General features: G+C 42.3%; 1 protein-coding gene across 8 annotated transcripts in view; it reads right to left on the bottom strand.

Annotated features, from left to right (window-relative positions):
- The window catches only part of DLG3 (discs large MAGUK scaffold protein 3), a 99207-nt gene that overhangs the window by 14928 nt on the left and 63124 nt on the right, over positions 1 to 21155 (bottom strand). For 7 of the 8 annotated variants that reach the window (XM_067471619.1, XM_060756113.2, XM_067471620.1 and 4 more), the window contains one exon: positions 18634 to 18736. In XM_067471619.1, the coding sequence (XP_067327720.1) occupies positions 18634 to 18736 (103 nt within the window). Of the gene's footprint in view, positions 1 to 16347; positions 16455 to 18633; positions 18737 to 21155 lie in introns of those variants that run through there. The other variant, XM_060756116.2, reaches the window with a different exon arrangement.

Below are 21155 nucleotides of genomic sequence, written 5' to 3'. Positions count from 1 at the left end.
TGCCCTCTTTCCATTACTGCAGCTTGCACTTATTTTATTCCAATGTTTATAGCCCAGCCTTAGTACCAATAATTTACTGCCATGGTTAGAGGATCACAGCTTGATTGAGTCTGAATTGATGTTGCTATATGTACATGTCTCTTATTTTACTTTATTTTATATTGTGTTCACTTTTATGTTTGTTTTCAGGCACTTTGTGCCATCTCTAAGCCGCCCTGAGTCCCTTCAGGGAGATGGTGGCGGGATATAAGATTAAAGTTGTTGGGTTGCTGTAGGTTTTTTCGGGCTATATGGGCATGTTCTAGAGGCATTCTCTCCTGACGTTTCGCCTGCATCTATGGCAAGCATCCTCAGAGGTAGTGAAGGGCCTCACTACCTCTGAGGATGCTTGCCACAGATGCAGGCAAAACGTTAGAAGAGAATGCCTCTAGAACATGGCCATATAGCCCGAAGAAACCTACAACAACCCAGTGATTCCGACCATGAAAGCTTTCGACAATAAAGTTGTTATTGTTGCTGTCTAAAAACACTGGCAGGAATTTTCTTTCTTTCTTTTTTTACTTAACAATTCTGGCCTCGAAGCTACAGAAAATTAAAGCAAGCATGAAAAACGTTAAGTGCTACCTGTAAACAACCGAAGTTCAACAAGGTCCCAACACAAATCTGAACAAAGTGATACTTAAAGGCACCAACAAATAAGAAGTTAAATTCAACAGCCAACAAGCTGGAGGCTTCTAGATTTCTTTACCAGGTGTTTGTTTAGAATGTGTATAGGTTGTATGTTGTAGAATTAGATAAAGGAGTGTTAGTTACTTTTGCATATAATACAACATTGCTTTTATGGAAGTTAAAATTTCATTTTGTGTTGTTGGAAATATTTGAATTTTTTTTTTTTTAAAAAAGAGCCCAATATAACTTTCCCCTGAATAAGGAGAAAGACCCAAGAAATCAGTTTCTTCTCAAATACCATTTTCATATTCCTAACAACAACATCAACAACAACAACAACAAAACTTTATTTATATACCGCTCTATCTCCCCAAGGAGACTCAGAGTGGTTTCCAAGTAACATAAACAGTACATACAAGAAAAAAACGGCATAAACATAAAATTTACAAGACAATATAAGCATTAAAACCGCAATAGCACATATATTTAAAATAATCATGTCTGATCGAGGCAGTTTAAAAGGTCGGGCCGGGCTACTGCAATTTTAGAGGGCCCGGGAAATTGGGTAGAGTCTATGGCTGTACATTTACAGGGCCTAATAGAAGAAAGGGACCTGGGTAATTGGTAGAAGAAGATATGGCCAATTTCAACAGTATCTGGGGCAGAGCTAGAACTAGTTGTTCTCAAAGGTTTGTTTAAACCACCAGGTCTTCAGGCTCTTACGAGAGGAATGGAGGGATGGGGCCTGTCTTATTTTTCTAGGAAGGGCGTTCCAGAGGAGAGGGGCCACCACCGAGAAGGCCCTCTCTCTCATCCCCATCAACTGTGCTTGTGACGGTGGTGAGAGCGAAAGGATGGCCTCCCCGGAAGATCCTAAAGTTCGCACTGGTTCACAGAGGGAGATGCGATCGCGAAGATAGGCTTTTACTAGAAAGGTGCAGATTCCTTAGCCCCCACTTGATTTAGGATTATTGTGCAACTGGAATTTCTTTTCTTTTCTTTTCATTTCATGGTTTCTTAAACCAGGCTGGTCCATTATAAATCTGAACCTAGGTGAGGGTTCCTTATTTATTTATTTATTTATTTATTTTATTTGCTTTATTTTTATACCGCATTTTTCAGCCTAATTCGGCGACTCAATGCGGTTTACAATGCAATTTATAACAATAACAATTAGTTAAAACACAACATACTCGACAGACAATACAAGACAAACAACATGGTCATCAACGCCTCAGTAAAAATCAGATTCCGTTCTCATATTCCTTCTACCATTCCTTTGTTCATTTATACCGTCTTCAAGAGTTCAGTTGCCTTGTTGACCGAACGCCTGTTCATAGAGCCACGTCTATGGCTCAAGTCCAACTCCAACCCTTATTAATATGACTCTACCTACCAGGATTACTACCTGAAAATTTAGCAATGCATTTACAGCAAGGGAGAAAGAAGTCATTAATATCAGAAAAAGAAGAGAAGCCCATCCCATATTGCTGAAGATTCCATGAAAGAGTATTGATCGGGGCTTAGAAATATGCGGGCCACTCCTGTGTTGAGGTCAGCATGTCCCTGTTCTGTTAGCTGTGTCGATCCTCATTAGCTTTCTGCTGACAATGCAGGGTGCTAAAGCTCCACTGCAGAACCGAAGAAAACAATAACCGATTACTGGGCTTTTCAGCCCCTGGATACAAATTGGAATCATAGACTCAAAGAATAATAGCGTTGGAAGAGATTGCATGGACCATCTATTCTAGTCCTACCTCCTGCCCTGCAGGAAAAGAACAATCAAAGCACCCCTGACAAATGGCCATCCAGCCTCTGTTTAAAAGTCTTCAAGGAAGAAGTTTCCACCACACTCAGGCAGAGAGTTCCACTGTTGAGCAGCTCTTCTTTCAGTCAGGAAATTCTTCCTACTAATGTTCAGGTGGAATCTCCTCCTGTAATTTGAATCCATGGTTCTATGAGTCCTAGTCTTCAGGACAGAAAGAAACAAGCCTGCTTCCTCTTATGATATCTTTCCAAATAGTTAAACATGGCTTTTCTCATGTTTCCTTCTTTTACCCCTCTCTTCTGTAAGCTAAACAGACCCTTTGATCATTTCAGTCACCTTGTAATGGCTGCAGACTATAGAATAAGCATATACTGTCCCAACTCAATTATCCTCATCAGGACTATGTTATCCTTGTTAAGGCGGATACCACCGTCGCTGGGTGTGAATTAAGCAGAACAAGATGGAGATTGAGGGAATTAGGAGAAATACCTGCCAAAGACACTCATGGTAAGAGCAGACCTCTGCCTACTGGAATACAGTGTTGTCTTTAGGAGGAATTGGTTCTTTGTATTGTTCACAAACAGCCAAGAAAAGGGTGGGGAAGAATTATGGTTCATTATTAACCACAGGCAGGTTTAGTGTCAGTTTCTCTAGCAGCACACAGGTTCCCAGATTCCTTTAGGCCGTGTTTCTCAACCTTCCTTTTGCCACAACCCCTTAACACAGTTAGGTCCTCCTATTGTGGTGTCCCCCAACCATAAAATTATTTTCATTGCTACTTCATAACTGTAACTACTGTTATGAATTGTAATGTAAATATCTGATATGCAGAATGTATTTTCATTCACTGAACCAAATTTGGCACAAATACCCAATACTCCCAAATTCGAATACTGGTGGGGTTGGGGAGGATTGATTTTGTCATTTACAAGTTGTAGTTGCTGGGATTTACAGTTAACCTACAATCAAAGAGCATTCTGAACTCCACCAGTGATGGAATTGAACCAAACTTGGCACACAGAACTCCCATGACCAACAGAAAGGGATTGGTGGGCATTGTCCTTGAGTTTTGGAGTTGTAGTTCACCTACATCTAGAGCACTGTGGACTCTAACAATGATGGATGTGGACCAGACTTGGCACAGATACTCAATATGCCCAAATGTGAACACTGGTGGAGATTGAGGAAAATAGACCTTGAAACTTGGGAGTTGTAGTTTATTTATTATTATTTATTTACTATATTTCTATACCGCCATTCTCAGCCTGGGGGCGACTCATGGTGGTTTACAGAACGGCACAATTCAATGCCCATAACATTATAAAAATAGCTAAAACATTTAAACATAGATATTAACATCAATAAATACATCATAAAATAATAAGTCCTCCACATTTCATTACCAAATTATTATACAGTCGTGTTGTCCAGCCATGCAGAGATCAGAGTTTATCTGCTACACTGCATTTGGGAAAGCCTGCTCAAATAGCCAGGTTTTAACTCTTTTACGAAACGTTAAGAGGGTGGGGGCCAATCTAATGTCCCTGGGAAGGGCATTCCACAGTCGAGGGGCCAACGCTGAGAAGGCCCTGTCTCTCATCCCTGCCAGGCGAACCTGTGAAGATGGCAAGATCGAGAGTGGGGCCTCCCCATAAAATCTTAAATTCCTAGATGGTTCATAAGGAGAGATACGTTTGGACAGATAGGCAGGGCCGGAACCGTAGTTCCTGGGATTTTTAGTTCACCTACAATCAAAGACCATTCTGAACCCCACTAATGATAGAATTGGGCCAAACGTCCCACACAGAACCACCATGACCAACAGAAAATACTATGTTCCCTGACGGCCTTTGGCAACCCCTCTGACACCCCCTTGCAACCCCCCCCCCCCCATGGGTCTCAACCCCTAGGTTGAGAAACACTGCTCTAGGCAAACAGGCCACTACTGCAAATAAAATCTGCTCAGGCATCATCATGGACCGTTTTCACAAGTGTGGCCTAGCATGGTCTAGGGATTCAGCAATGGAGTAGCTTTTTCCCATCAAATGTTTTAGAAACAGTAACTAAACATTACACTATAAGGAGAGAAGGCAACATGTATATCCTGATGTTACACACTAAGAAGAGTAACTACGTCAATAAAAGAAACACCCTGCAAATAACATAACACTGCTACTTGTAACACTTTACACCTCTCCCTACCCCCACACTGACCCAGCTAGCCTTATGCTCAGTATTCTGCATTGTTTCATGCTTGCCACAGATTCCCCATCTCCATAGAACTTGTTTCTATGGAAAATCAGACTTGGAAGGGAAGCAGCTGCCATATTAACCTCTAATTGGCTGCAAATCTCCAGTGTCAGCCTGAGCACCAAGCCGTATGTGTCACTGCCCCATGAATGTTTCACGAGAGACAAGGATGTCGCATCCCACACTAACCACAGCAGCTCACTCAGTGAGCTAAATTGGCTGGGAACACAAACCTCCTCTTCCTTTCTTCAAGAGCCACAGAAAGTTGAACATAGTGTCAGGGCCACGAAAAAACCAAACAGGATGAAAATTTCCTATCTGAGCCAGGCATCTTTAGCGGCCACACATGAAATGGGCAGCGTGCTGCACCAACTGCACCATGAAAGCCTTCTCAGAAGCAAAATGCTAAACTCAGGAAGAAGTTTCTTCCTGAAGCAACTGCATGTTTTAGCTTAATTACAGGAACAAGCAAGTATTAAGCATATGTATTGTCAAAGGCTTTCATGGCCAGAATCACTAGCTCGTTGTGAGTTTTCCAGGCTGTATGGCCAGAAGCATTCTCTCCTGACGTTTAACCCACATCTATGGCAGGCAACCTCAGAGGTTGTGGGGTCTTTTGTAAACTAGGAAAATTGGGTTTATATATCTGTGGAATGTCCAGGGTGGGAGAAAGAACTCGTCTGTTTGGGATAGTTGTGATTACACAGAGAAGCCATTGAAATCCATAAGCATGTGGACAATCTCAACAGAAAGGAAGAAACCATAAAAATGAACAAAATCTATCTACCAGTATTAAAAAGCTCTAAAATCATAACTATAAATAAAGAACAGCACTCAAAAACAAGGGAATTCCAAACAAGAAACAATCAGGGCCAGATAATCACCTCCCAGCACAGGATTCCCCCAGGCAGTAAGAAGCCAGATCTTGAAATTGCTAGGCCATTAAATGCTAATCTAAGTAACCATTAGAAACATTCACACCTACCTCAAACAGACAAGAGTTCTTTCTCCCACCCTAGACATTCCAGAGATAAATAAATCCAATTTTCCTTGTTTCCAACAAACCTCACAACCTCTATGGATGCCTGCCATAGATGCAAGCGAAACATCAGGAGAGAATGCTCCTGGAACATGCCCAGAAAACAACCCAATGAAGCACATGGTCATTTGGCCATAAGGTACCAGATCCAGTAAGAAATAGTGCCTGCCTGCCTGGTGATTACTCCTTGCCAATCTTCCACTGAGTAGCAGCAATGGCCCTCCTTGCCTTCATTTGCACAAAGCCAAGACTCCTCAGCGGGAGGACTTGCTTCTCAAGATACTGGCTGCCTACCAAGTTGGAAGAGTGATTCAAACGTTGCCCATTTTCTATGAATTTAAAGAGCCATCTACTCTTACAATTATTTCAGCTTGTGATCTTAGGGTTTGTCTACCAGACATACAGAGACATCAAGGAACATGTTCTGGACCAGACTGCTCTATTTAAGGGTTCAAGGATGAGATTTCAAGTGAAGAAGACCATAAAGTCTTCTTTTCACTTAATATCACTACTAGACACAAGTCACACATGATTCATAACACATAACCACCCAGTTCGCCAGAAAGTCAAACTAACCTAAAGCAACAAACAATTCTTTCATCTCAAAGATCTGCCTGGACATCTTTGGCCCATATGGAAGCATATGAGCTTCAGACCAGATCTCCTTGGCTCAGGGATTCAACCCTGGCAGGAGCATCCTAAATCTCATGAGGTTCTGATCCATCCCATGCTTATATACTTTGAAACCTTTCAGATTCTCCTGACATTTCTCAGAAGGCTCTAGTGCTGTTCTCTCCAGGATGACCTCAAAAATAACAAACCTCCTTTCTCCTCTGAGCTTAGGTAGTAATGGAGCTGTCATTTAAACATATTACACAGCTGAGTAAGGCCAAACATTGCAAAGCCCAGTGGCATTTCAGATACTTTGCCAGCAGCAGCTGCTGCTAAATCTCCAGCTCCACTCCTGCCGAACACAAGGGCCCAACCCATGAAGTGTCTCAGGTTACTTTGCTAAATCTCACTTTGCAAACGGAACCTGAAATACAGGAGTAAAACCTGACTTCCCTTTCTGTGCAGACAAGCAATGCACACCGCTGTCTACATAAAGCTACTTGGGCTCTGAGTTGGAGGCACTTCCTGCTCAACTTCTGCACCTCTCCTTCCACAAAGTCTCCTAAGGAAAATGAGTAGGGTGGGTTCGACAACGACAAAGGTCCAAGATCAAAGGTCAATGTTCTGCCCTTGGGAAACAGAGACCTATGATTGCACTGTGTCCTCTCCTGGTACAGAAAATCTTTCTATGAAAAAAAAAAGATATAAAAAATACTGATAGGGAAAAGACACCTGTGATAAAGAAAATGAAAATTCTACCAAATCTCTGTGTGTCTGACCCGAAGCCCAAGAGCATTTCAGACAGCAACCAAAGCACAGTGTTAGCTCTGGGTGCAGAGAGCTTAAAGACAGGTTTTGCCCCAAAGACCCTCTGGATTAGCCAACTTGGCAGCTGCCACCCAGCCCGCTGTGACCAGCTCCGACTGCATCCCTGAACACACACACACAAACAGCGCTTTGTGAGAGGATTATCGAGTTTCAAAAAAAATCCTGCCACTTTAAAACATGGTGCTGTATTAGCAGCATATTTTCCCCCCAGCCAAAACCACCTACCACAAGTTCAGTTTTTGTGCACCTCTTCCTCTCTCATGAATGAGCGTTTTCTCCCAAAACGTGGTAGTGGTTCCTTTTTGTGCAACGATATACAATTATCCATACATGGTAGTAGTCTGAGCATTCAACTAGAAAACCAGGCTTGAATCCCCGCTCAGTCATGGAAACCTACTGGGTGACCTTAGGAAAGTCCCACTCTTTCTGCCTTAGAGAAAGGCAATGGTGGCAAACCTCCTTGAGATACATCTTGACAAGAAACCCATACAATGGGATGCCTTAAGTCAGAGCCAACTTCAAGGCGCTGGAACAACACAAATATTCAGTAGACAACATTAGTACCTATAAAACAGGGGTCCTCAAACTAAGACCTGCTGTCTGGATGTGGACCTCCAAGGCCACTGACCCAGCCCCTGCTCTATTCTTTAAACTTAGTCGCCCTGAATCTGAAATGCCTTTATTTCGTATCACAAAAGCATTGCATAAATTCATATAAAACCGATAAAATAGAAGGAGAACAAGTGACTGAATATCTTTTGACCGAAAACGGTCAGCAGCGACCGCATTGTCTGTAGCCTACAACAATTCTTCCTCTGTACATGAGGCAGGACACTGCGGACAAGCATACACATCTGGAGTTGTGTGTTCTGCTCTACAGTCGCACTTGTTGTTGTTTATTCGTTCAGTTGCTTCTGACTCTTCGTGACCTCATGCACCAGCCCACGCCAGAGCTCCCTGTCGACCGTCACCACCCCCAGCTCCTTCAGCCAGTCACTTCAAGACTGTCACATAGTCGCACAAGGTGGATGAATCTTTCAAGTAGTGCCATTTTGCCACGTTGTCTTTTGATCTGCAAACTCCACTTCTGAGTCTGTTACGGGACTTCCAAGCCACCATTCCTGATTTGCCCCTGGAGGCAGACCCTCATGGGGGGGGGGGGGGGGGGGGGCGGGATCCAACTGGTATTTCCTGATTTAGCTGACCAGAGGGATACTCTTGCTGTTGCTGGGGGAGCGTTAAGAGTAGTAGTGGTTCTCCTTGATTTGAGTCTACTGGGAAGAGACTGGTAGCCATGCAGTGTTCAACCTTATTTCTTTACAATTAGCAGCAACTTCCCTTCACACATGGGGTGGGGTGCAATGCCAGCTAGCTAGTAGAGTTTATCAACAGGTGTAGGTTTAAGACATCCTGTGATTATTCTGCATGTTTCGTTCAATGATATGTTCACCTGCTTCACGTGGGAAGACTTGTGCCAAACAGGGTAGGCATACTCTGCAGCTGAGTAAGATAAGGCCAGGGCTAATGTTCTTATTAATTTTGGGTCTGCTCCCCATGCGCTGCCAGTAAGTTTCCTCAGGATGTTATGGTGTGCAGCTACTTTGTGCTTGGTGTTCATGCAGTGTTTCCTATATGTTAGTGTTCAATCTAAGGTGACGCTAAGATATTTAGGATGGAAACAATGTTCAAGCTCTTGACCTTCCCAGGTAACTTTCAATTTCTTGTTGGCTTCACGGTTTTGTAGGTGGAAAGCACATGCTTATGTTTTGGCAGGGTTAGACTTTAGATGGTTATCTTTCTAGTAGCTGGAGAGATCTTTCAAGGCATTAGTAAGTTAGATTTCAACTGTTTCAAAGTCTTTTGCTTATATTGCTGGGCCAAGGTGATCAGCATATATAAAGCTCTTGAAGTGCTCTATATGAAATGCCTTGAAGGCACACAACAACAATAACAACAACAACAACAACAACAACAACAACAGTCCTAATTCACTTGAAGGTCTCCTTAGCCAATAGCAGGCCTACACCTCCCATTGAAATACTGGCAAGTTTATGTTGGCTAAAATTGTTGTTCATTTAAAATATTATATTGTTCTTTCAATTTTTTGCACTACAAATATATGTACAGTGTTCACAGGAATCTGTTCATGTTTGTTTCAAACTATAGACAAGCCCCCCAACAATCTGAGGGACTGTGAACTGGCCCTTGGCTTAAAAGGTTTGAGACCCCTGGCTATAAACTGTTCTGGGCCCTCAGCAAATTTGACTAAACACAGATAGGTAGTGACTAGACATCATGCAAGCCCCTATTTCAAGACAGTCCTTGAAAATGTTGCTGTCAAATATCTACCACAGCTACAGATCTCAGGAAGGAAAAACCGCAGGCTGCATAAGGATGATATGTAGCAGTACTCTCAAAGGCACAGAATGTGGGGCTGGGTGAGCCACCCAAGGAACCATGCAGACATTCAATGCCATATAAAAATACAAAATAACATAAACAATTTTTAAAATACTATGATAATAATATGGCACAAATATATCAGACCACAGAATATTGGGGGGGAAAATGGTGGTCCTTCAGATTCACAGAAGCATTGCTAAACATATTAGGAAAGCTACTAAAACTCTGTGCAGAGACCCAAAACGCAGCCCTCTAATATTGATCCATTTTGATCCAGTTGTGTTTTAAACATTTTTTAAATAAAATGATTGTTATTTTACTTTATTCTGATTTAAACAAGGGGGGATAGAGGGCAATTGTTGCTCTGTGTTGGTAGGGATGGGTGGAAATTATGGGGTGGGATATTATGGGGCCTTTTTATAGAGTTTGCACTTGTTTTTAGTAGGGTGTGAAAAAAAATGTTTAAAAATATTAACCTGCTATATAGAATTATAGAATCAAAGAGTTGGAAGACACCTCATGGGCCATCCAGTCCAACCCCATTCTGCCAAGAAGCAGGAATATTTATTTATTTATTTATTTATTTGGTATGCTTGTATACCGCTAATATCTCAGCCTGTGCGGCGACTCATTGCGGTTTACAACATGTTAAAATATACATTTTATATATATAAAATTGCATTTTATATATATAAAATTGCATTCAAATCACCCCTGACAGATGGCCATCCAGCCTCTGTTTAAAAGCTTCCAAAGAAGGAGCCTCCACCACACTCTGGGGCAGAGAGTTCCACTGCTGAACGGCTCTCACAGTCAGGAAGTTCTTTCTCGTGTTCAGATGGAATCTCCTCTCTTGTCGTTTGAAGCCATTGTTCCGCGCCCTAGTCTCCAAGGAAGCAGAAAACAAGCTTGCTCCCTCCTCCCTGTGGCTTCCTCTCACATATTTATACATGGCTATCATATCTCCTCTCAGCCTTCTCTTCTTCAGGCTAAACATGCCCAGTTCCTTAAGCCGCTCCTCATAGGGCTTGTTCTCCAGACCCTTGATCATTTTAGTCACCCTCCTCTGGACACATTCCAGCATGTCAATATCTCTCTTGAATTGTGGTTCCCAGAATTGGACACAATATTCCAGATTAGTTTCTAAGCAAAGTACATGGTGATGGTTTTGACCTTTAAAGCCCTACATGGTTTGGGTCCAGGTTACCTAAAGGATCACCTTCTCCCATACAATCCGCCCCACACACTTCAGTCCTTTGGGGGGCGTCTGCTCCAACCAGCCAGAACCCGAGTGACAACCACCATCCAGAGGACCTTTTCATCAGCCGCCCCAAGGCTGTGGAATAACCTGTTGGAAGATCTCCCACAGCTAAACCAGCTGCTGGCATTTCAAACACAAGGGAAGACCTGTCTCTTGAATTTTAACGCACGTCCCTTGTTTAATCTCTGTTTTGTCTGTTTTAATATATATTTCACAGAGATGTAACTTTTGGGATGTAACTTTTATGGAGGTACATTTTAGTGTGTTTATTTGTAATGTTTTTGCTGTATTTATGTATTTAAGTTGTTTAGCCTGGAGCCATGAGAAGATGCAGGTAAGAAATAAAACTATTATCATTATTATTATTATTATTATAAAAACAAAAATATTGTTTTTAATAATTTCTCATTATTAAAAGTGTGAAGAGGGGGCTGCAGGAGTGTTGCTCCTGCAGCAACACTCGAATCTGGGGAGAGCGGGTTGAGCTCCCTCTGTCATCTAGAGCTCCCCATGCCGGGACATGAGAGAAGTCTCCCACAAGGATAGTAAAACATCAAACATCCATGCGTCCCCTAGGCAAGGTTCTTGCAGACAGTCAATACGTTCACACCAGAAGCAGCTTGAAGATTCTCAAGTCCCCCCTGACACAGAAAAAAACTCCAACAACATTGTAATGTAATAATACCAATATACTATATATAATATTAATAATGTAAAATAATACATTATATATACTACAGCTTATGACATAGTACAATATATTATATAATACTAATGGTATAATATACTGGTAGTGTATTACAAATATTGTGGAATAATATAGTACAATATAATAATATAATTGTATATTATATATTACATGTAATATTACTAATAATGTTACATGCTATATGCTAATAATATAAGCTAATAATATAATATGTTGTATACGTAGAATGTTGATAATAATATTATAATAAGAGGTAAAGGTAAAGGTTTCCCCTTGACATTAAGTCTAGTCGTGTCTGACTCGGGGTGGGTGGTGGTACTCATTTCCATTTCTAAACCGAAAAGCTGGCGTTGTCTATAGACACTTCCAAGGTCATGTGGCCAGAATGGCTGCATGGAGCGCTGTTACCTTTTTGACAAGGCAGTACCTATTGATCTACTCACATTTGCATGTTTTTGAACTGCTAGGTTGGTAGGAGCTGGGGCTAACAGTGGGAGCTCACCCTGCTCCACATTTTCCAACCACCAACCTTTCAGTCAGCAAGTTCAGCAGCTTAGCGCTTTAACCCTCTGTACCAAACATAATACAATATAGTAATAATACAATATAATAAAATAATTGTGTATTATAGATTACATGTAATATTAGTAATATAGCAGTATAGTGTTATAGTACAATATAATAATATATAATACTAATATTGTGCTATACTAATGATATATTACATTATATATACATATATTACCAATAATATTATAATGTAATACAATATAATATATAATAATATTGTAATGTAGTAATACTAATATATTAAATGTAATTACAACTGAGAATATATAATATATAATGAGAATTCTGTTTCACTATTGTACATTTTAAGTTGAAGTGTTTTTGATTGTGAGCTGCTTTGAGTCTCCCTAGGAAGGGATAAATATTACTATGTTTATCATTTTATGTAGTGCATTGGCCAGCCAACTGTGTTTTATTTTCCATTATGTTACTTTGTACTGCTTATTTTACTAGATTGGTTTATTTATTTTACTGTGATGTAATATTTTGTTGTTTATATTTTCTGTTGCTGTAATGTATCGCTGGGCTTGGCCTCATGTAAGCCGCTCCGAGTCCCCTTTGGGGAGATGGTGGCGAGGTATAAATAAGGATTATTATTATTATTATTATTATTATTATTATTACATGATCATTATTATCAATATATTATTATATGATCATATTATATGATCATTATTAAAAACAATATTTTTATAAATATTTATAAACTAATAAATAAAATTTACTATTATACTAATACTGCAATATTATTAGCAATATTACATGTAAGGTATAATATACAATTATATTATACTACATTACTAGCCGTCCCCTGCCACACGTTGCTGTGGCCCAGTCTGGTGATCTCGAAAATAAAGTAATGAGAAAGTGTTGGTTTCTAATATATGTAATGTCCCGATGCTTGTGGATAAACAATACTTCTTGCTGTTTCTTTGTCAGTAGAGATTGTCTGGCTTGCTTACTTTGGAACATGCAACATATTATTGTCCTTCTTTAGGGGTCCCTTTCAAATATATCATACTATATCTCTGTGTGTGAATCATATCTATCTATATCTATGGATGGATGGCTCTTTGTCAGGAGGGCTTTGTTTGCGTTTTCTTGCCCTGACGAAGGGAGCTGGACGGGATGGCCTTAAGTATTTTCTGTTGCTCAGGGGGGTTCTGGGTAGGAAGTTTAGCCCATTTCCATCATTGGTGGAGTTCAGATTGTAGGTGAACTATAAATCCCAGTAACTACAACTCCCAAATGTCAAGATCTCTTTTCCCCAAACTCCACCAGTGTTCATATTTGGGCATAAAATGATCAAGGATCTGGAGAACAAGCCCTATGAGGAGCGGCTTAAGGAGCTGGGCATGTTTAGCCTGAAGAAGAGAAGGCTGAGAGGAGATATGATAGCCATGTATAAATATGTGAGAGGAAGCCACAGGGAGGAGGGAGCAAGTTTGTTTCCTGCTTCCTTGGAAACTAGGACGCGGAACAATGGCTTCAAACTACAAGAAAGGAGATTCCATCTGAACGTTAGGAAGAACTTCCTGACTGTGAGAGCCGTTCAGCAGTGGAACTCTCTGCCCCGGAGTGTGGTGGAGGCTCCTTCTTTGGAAGCTTTTAAACAGAGGCTGGATGGCCATCTGTCAGGGGTGATTTGAATGCAATATTCCTGCTTCTTGGCAGAATGGGGTTGAACTGGATGGCCCATGAGGTCTCTTCCAACTCTATGATTCTATATGGAGTATTCGTGCCAAATTTGGTCCAGACCCATCATTGTTTGAGTCCACAGTGCTCTCTGGATGTGGGTGAACTACAACTCCCAAACGCAAGATCAATGCCAACCAAACCCTTCTGGTGTTTTCTGTTGGTCATGGGAGTCCTTTGAGCTAAGTTTGCCCCAATTTCATCATTGGTGGAGTTTAGAATGCTCTTTTGATTGCAGATGAACTATAAATCCCAGCAACTACAACTCCCAAAAGACAAAAATCATTTTTTTGAGTGAAGGACATACATTGGATTGTTAGGTGTCTTGTGTCCAAATTTGGTGTCAATTCATCCAGTGGTTTTTGAGTTCTGTTAATCCCATAAAACGAACATTACATTTTTATTTATATAGATTGTACCACAATATATGTAATACACTACCAGGATATATATTTAATAAATAATATATGATTAATAATAATTTTAAGCATGTATGATTACTATTGTTTAAATATTTATTATTATTATTATTATTATTATTATTATTATTACAATACATGTAATACACTACCAGGATATATATTTAACTAATAAATAATATATTATTAATAATAATTTAAGCATGTATGATTACTATTGTTTAAATATTTATTATTATTATTATTACAATATATGTAACACACTACCAGTATATATATTTAACTACTAAATAATATATTATTAATAACAATACTTTAAGCATGTATGATTACTATTGTTTAAATATTTATTATTATTATTATTATTATTATTATTACAATATATGTATTACACTTGTTGTTCATTCGTTTAGTCGTCTCCGACTCTTCATGACCTCATGGACCAGCCCACGCCAGAGCTCCCTGTCGGCCGTCACCACCCCCAGCTCCTTCAAGGTCAGTCCAGTCACTTCAAGGATGCCATCCATCCATCTTGCCCTTGGTCAGCCCCTCTTCCTTTTCCCTTCCACTTTCCCCAGCATAATTGTCTTCTCTAGGCTTTGCTGTCTCCTCATGATGTGGCCAAAGTACTTCAACTTTGTCTCTAGTATCTTTCCCTCCAATGAGCAGCCGGGCTTTATTTCCTGGAGGATGGACTGGTTGGATCTTCTCGCAGTCCAAGGCACTCTCAGAACTTTCCTCCAACACCACAGCTCAAAAGCATCTCTCTTCCTTCGCTCGGCCTTCCCTAAGGTCCAGCTCTCACATCCGTAGGTGACTACAGGGAATACCATGGCTTTGACTAGGCGGATCTTTGTTGCCAGTCTGATGTCTCTACTCTTTACTATTTTATCAAGATTGGACATTGCTCTCCTCCCAAGAAGTAAGCGTCTTCTGATTTCCTGGCCACAGTCTGCATCTGCAGTCATCTTTGTGCCTAGAAATACAAAGTCTGTCACGGCCTCCACGTTTTCTCCCTCTATTCCCCAGTTGTCAATCATTCTTGTTGCCATAATCTTGGTTTTTTGATGTTTAGCTGCAACCCGGCTTTTGCGCTTTCTTCTTTCACCTTGATTAGAAGGCTCCTCAGCTCCTCCTCGCTTTCGGCCATCAGAGTGGTGTCATCTGCATATCTGAGGTTGTTAATGTTTCTTCCAGCAATTTTCACCCCAGCTTTGCATTCATCCAGCCCCGCACATCGCATGATGTGTTCTGCATACACGTTTAAAAGGTTGGGTGAGAGTATGCAGCCTTGCCGTACGCCTTTCCCAATCTTGAACCAGTCTGTTGTTTCGTGGTCAGTTCTGACTGTTGCTACTTGGTCCTTGTACAGATTCCTCAGGAGAGAGACAAGGTGGCTTGGGATGCCCATCCCACCAAGAACTTGCCACAATTTATTATGATCCACACAGTCAAAGGCTTTAGAATAGTCAATGAAGCAGAAGTAGATGTTTTTCTGAAACTCCCTGCCTTTCTCCATTATCCAGCGGATATTGGCAATCTGGTCTCTCGTTCCTCTGCCTTTTCTAAACCCAGCTTGAACATCTGGCAACTCTCGCTCCATGTCTTGCTGGAGTATGTATGATTACTATTGTTTAAATATTTATTATTATTATTACAATATATGTAATACACTACCAGTGTATATATTTAACTAATATATGATTAATAATAATTTTAAGCATGCTTGATTACTATTGTTTAAATAATAAATAATATATTATGAATAATAATTTTAAGCATGTATGATTAGTATTGTTTAAATATTTATTATTATTATTATTATTATTATTATTAGTTCATGGGATGCACAGGTAATTCCAAAACCTGGGACTGTTTTTCCCCTTTGTATTGCACTGAATTGCCCATAAGGCGCGGGGCATGATGGTACTTGTAGTCCAAGGCACCTGGGGGCTGTCAGGGAGAAAGAGGGCGGGGCTGCCGAGGGGCGGGACTACCTGGGCAGGGCCAGACTACAACTCCCATCGTCCCCCGCGCGCCCCTCACAGGCCAGAGGCCTCCTTCCACCTCCTCGGGCCCCTTCCCGAGAGGAGGCCTGGTTCCCACCACCCTCCAGCGCCTTACCTGCCCGGTGCCAGCGCCGAAGCCCGACTCCTCCTTCCCTTCTGCCCGGCCCCTCTCTGCACACAAAGCACAGCCGCCAAGCCACCGAGCCGGGCGGGAATGCCCAAGCCCCGCCCCCTCAGCCGGATTCCGTCCAATCACAACCGAGCCGCTGAACGCTGGGGCCAATCGGGCGTCGCGCTACCTCAGGACGAGCCCGCCCCCGGCGCCGCCCAATCGCCAGCCACACTCTCACACATTTTTTTTACGCTTCCGCCCAATCGTGGCTCGCGTTGCCACTCAAGCCCCACCCTAACTGATTGCTTTGGACCAATCGCCGCCCTCTCTCTCAGTCCAAAGGACAGCTCCCCTCTCTCTCTCTCGTTCCCATTCTCCCGGCTGAACTCTTAAGTTTCAGTCACCTCGACAATGCGCCCCGCCCCTCTTGATCCCGCCCCCTTGACCATCAATCCAAACATTTCCTCCAATCACCGCTCGACTCTACAAATTCGACAGGTGCCTTCCGACCAGTAATCTTACAGTTCTCTGAAAACCCTCCCCCCTATTTGCATATGAAACAGCCCGCTCCCACGGCTCTATCTCTCTCCACCAGGGATAGTGCCCAGCTCAGACACGTGTTAGCAGATACGCACGTTACTTCTCTTGTTTCTCAGCCTAGACACATGGCAGCGAAAAGGGGCAACAAGGGCTGCCTTATGGAAGGCTTGCCAGGCCGAGTTAGGGAGACTACAATATAATATAATATAATATAATATAATATAATATAATATAATATAATAATAATAATTGTATAATAATAATAATAATAATAATAATAATTGTAAAATAATAATAATAATAATAATTGTATAATAATAATAATAATAATTGTATAATAATAATAATAATTGTATAATAATAATAATAATAATAATAGGTAAAGGTTTCCCCCTGGCATTAAGTCCAGTCGTGTCTGACTCTGGGGTGTGGTGCTCATCTCCATTTCTAAGCTGCAGAGCCGGTGTTGTCCGTAGACACCCCCAAGGTCATGTGGCCAGCATGACGGCATCAAGCGCCGTCACCTTCCCACCAGTTCTATTGATCTACTCACATTTGCATGTTTTCGAACTGCTAGGTTGGCAGAAGCTGGGGCTGACAGCGGAAGTGCATGCGGCTCCCCAGATTTGAACCTGCGACCTTTCGGTCAACAAGCTCAGCAGCTCAGTGCTTTAACCCACTGCACCACTGGGGGCGCAGTGGGTTAAACCCCTGTACCGGCAGGACTCGCAGGTTCGAATCCAGGGAGAGGCGGATGAGCTCCCTCTGTCAGCTCCAGCTCCTCATGCGGGGACATGAGAGAAGCCTCCCACAAGGATGATAAAAACATCAAATCATCCAGGCGTCCTCTGGGCAACGTCCTTGCAGATGGCCAATTCTCTCACACCAGAAGCGACTTGCAGTTTCTCAAGTTGCTCCTGACATGACAAAAAAAACCAAACAAACCCACTGGGGGCTCCCAATAATATTATAATAACTATAATAATTCTACAACATATAATATAATACAATAATAATTGTATTATAATATAATTATAATAAATATATAATTATTATTATAAAAATATAATAATTATCATAATGCAATCCTAGGTGACAAATGAGAAGTAACTGGGAAAGCTGACACGATATGAGGATTTAAAGATAAAACTCCAAAGACTCTACCCAGCAGTGGTTCTCAACCTGTGGGTCCCCAGATGTTTTAGGCCTACAACTCCCAGATATCCTAACAGCTGGTAAACTGGCTGGGATTTCTGGGAGTTGTAGGCCAAAAACATCTGGGGACCCCAGGTTGAGAACCACTGTGAGCACAAGCCAGTCAAGGTGGTCCCAGTGGTGACAGGCACACTGGGTGCAATGCCTAAAGACCTTGGCCTGCACTTAAAAACAATCGGCGCTGACAAAATTACCAACTCTCAGTTGCAAAAGGCCACCCTACTCAGATCTGCACGCATTGTTCACCGATACATCTCACAGTCCTAGACACTTGGGAAGTGTCCAACGTGTGATCCAATACAAAAGGCAGCATAGTCATCTTGTTTGCTTGTTATGTGTCAAATCATAATATATTTCTTATTGTATAATAATATAGTTATAATTATATAATATAATAACAGCAGCAGCAATAACAAATTTAATAATATAGTCATAGCCCACTTTCTTTTCTTAAAGGAGACTTAAAGCCCCCCCCCCCCCCCATCAGTCCCAGTGAGAAAGGACTTGCGGAAGGGGCGAGGCTTCATCCCTTACCTTCCGGTCGGTACTGAGCCACAATGGTGACCGTCTGGCCAGCCCTCTTCAGCGCTGCGGCCGCCTGTTCGTGGGTTGCGTTCCGGAGGTTGACACCGTTCACCTGGGAAAACACATCGCAGTCAGAAGGGCTCAGGAAGTGGAAGCCAAGGGCACTGACCCCCGCTCTGTCCACCATGCCTTGACCCAGCCTGGCCTCACCCACTTCTCTTGACCCATCTCCCCCAAACCCATAAGCCGTCCCTCCTTGGAGTCCATTGCACCGGATGCCAAAGAGATGGACGCCAAGGTTTTGCAAATCATTGCACCCAGCACCAAAGCTGACACCCCAAAGGCTAACCTGGCTGACCGCTTGACCCCTTTCCCCAAAACCTATAACCTGTCCCATCTTGGAGCCAAAGTGACAAAGACCAAGATTTTGTTCCCCCAAACACCAACTAGGTTGACCCCCTCCCCAAAACTCATAATTCTTTGAACTCATTGCCAAGGAATGTGCTCCAAGGCACACCTGACACTCCAAATTCCCATTTCTCTCACCACTTGAACCCTCTCCCCAAAACCCATGACCCATCGCATGCAACAGATGCCAAAGGAATAGATGCCAAGGTGTTGTCGAAAGCCAAGGTGTTGTCGAGTTTTCCGGGCTGTATGGCCATGTTTCAGAAGCATCCTCTCCTGACATTTTGCCTACATATATGGAAAGCATCCCCACAACATATATGGGGGAAACGTCAGGAGAGAATGCTTCTGCAACACGGCCATACAGCCCGGAAAACTCACAGCAACCCAACAGATGCCAAGGTGTTGTCGAAAGCTTTCACGGCCAAAATCACTGGGTTGCTGTGAGTTTTGCAGGCTGTATGGCCATGTTCCAGAAGCATCCTCTCCTGACGTTTCGCCCACATATATGGAAAGCACCCCCACAACCTATTTGGGGGAAACATCAGGAGAGAATGCTTCTGCAACATGGCCATACAGCCCGGAAAACTCACAGCAACCCAATACATGCCAAGGTTTTGCAAATAATTTGTACCCGGCGCCAAAGCAAACCTGGAGCCCCAAAGGCCAACCTGGCTGACTACTCTCCCCAAAACCTACAACCCATCACTCCTTGCACACCATTGCACCCATTGCCAAAGCAAACTTGACACCACAAATGCCCATCTGGCTGACTGCTTGGCTTTGTTTCCCCAAACCCAAACACATGCTTTGGAGCCCATTGTATGCAATGGAAAAGGGCTGGGTGCCAAGGCTGTGCTCCTTGTAAACTCAGCACCCTAAATGCCCATCTGTCTTACCACTTGACCCCCACCCCAAAGCCCCACTCTATCATTCCTTGGACTCAATTACATCTATTGCCAAAGGGGTAGGCATCAAGGTTTGGCTCCAAAGGAAGTCCCGGCACCCCAAATGCCCACCAAATGCCCAAATGCCCACCAAATGCCCACCTTGACCCCAAAACTCAAACCCATTATTGCCTTGGAGCCCATCGTCTGCACTGCCAAAGGTCTGGATGCTAAAGTTATGCTCCTAGCAAACATGGCACCCCAAATACCAGACTGTCGAGTCCCCACCCCAAATACCTGTCTCCACAAGTCTTTGGCTCCATTGTACCCTGTGCCAAAGTGCTGGACACTAAGGATGTGCAATGTTTAATTCTTTTTTCATGTCTGTACTTTTTTAGGTTTTTAATTGTATCGCTTTAATTAGCTGCTTTGGATCTCTTATTAAGAGAGATAAAGCAGGAGAGCAATAGTGATGATAATAGAATCAAAGAATCAAAGAGTTGGAAGAGACCTCGTGGGCCATCCAGTCCAACCCCCTGCCAAGAAGCAGGAATATTGCATTCAAAGCACCCCTGACAGATGGCCATCCAGCCTCTGTTTAAAAGCTTCCAAAGAACACTCCAGGGCAGAGAGTTCCACTGCTGAACGGCTCTCACAGTCAAAAAGTTTTTCCTCATGTCCAGATGGAATCTCCTCTCTTGTAGTTTGAAGCCTTTTTTCTGCTTCCTAGTCTCCAGGGAAGCAGAAAACAAGCTTGCTCCCTCCTCCCTATGACTTCCTCTCACATATTTATACATAACTATTATGTCTCCTCTCAGCCTTCTTTTCTTCAGGCTAAATATGCCCAGTTCTTTAAGCCGCTCCTCATAGGGCTTGTTCTCCAGACCCTTTATCATTTTAGTTGCGCTCCTCTGGACACATTCCAGCTTGTCAATATCTCTCTTGAATTGTGGTGCCCAGAACTGGACACAATATTCCAGGTGTGGTCTAACCAAGGCGGAATAGAGCATGGGTAGCATTACTTCCCTAGATCTAGACACTATGCTCCTATTGATGCAGGCCAAAATCCCATTGGCTTTTTTGCTGCTACATGACATTGTTGGCTCATGTTTAACTTGTTGTCTACAAGTTAATAATAATAATAATAATAATAATAATAATAACAACAACAACAACAACAATAAATGGTCCACTGGTGGTCCCAGTGGTGATTGGCACACTGGGTGCAGTGCCTAA

The sequence above is a fragment of the Anolis sagrei genome, chromosome 10 (assembly GCF_037176765.1).
Source record: "Anolis sagrei isolate rAnoSag1 chromosome 10, rAnoSag1.mat, whole genome shotgun sequence".
NCBI classification, from domain to species: domain Eukaryota; kingdom Metazoa; phylum Chordata; class Lepidosauria; order Squamata; family Dactyloidae; genus Anolis; species Anolis sagrei.
The sequence above is the reverse complement of the archived record's forward strand: the minus strand, read 5'-3'. Positions and strand labels throughout refer to the sequence as shown.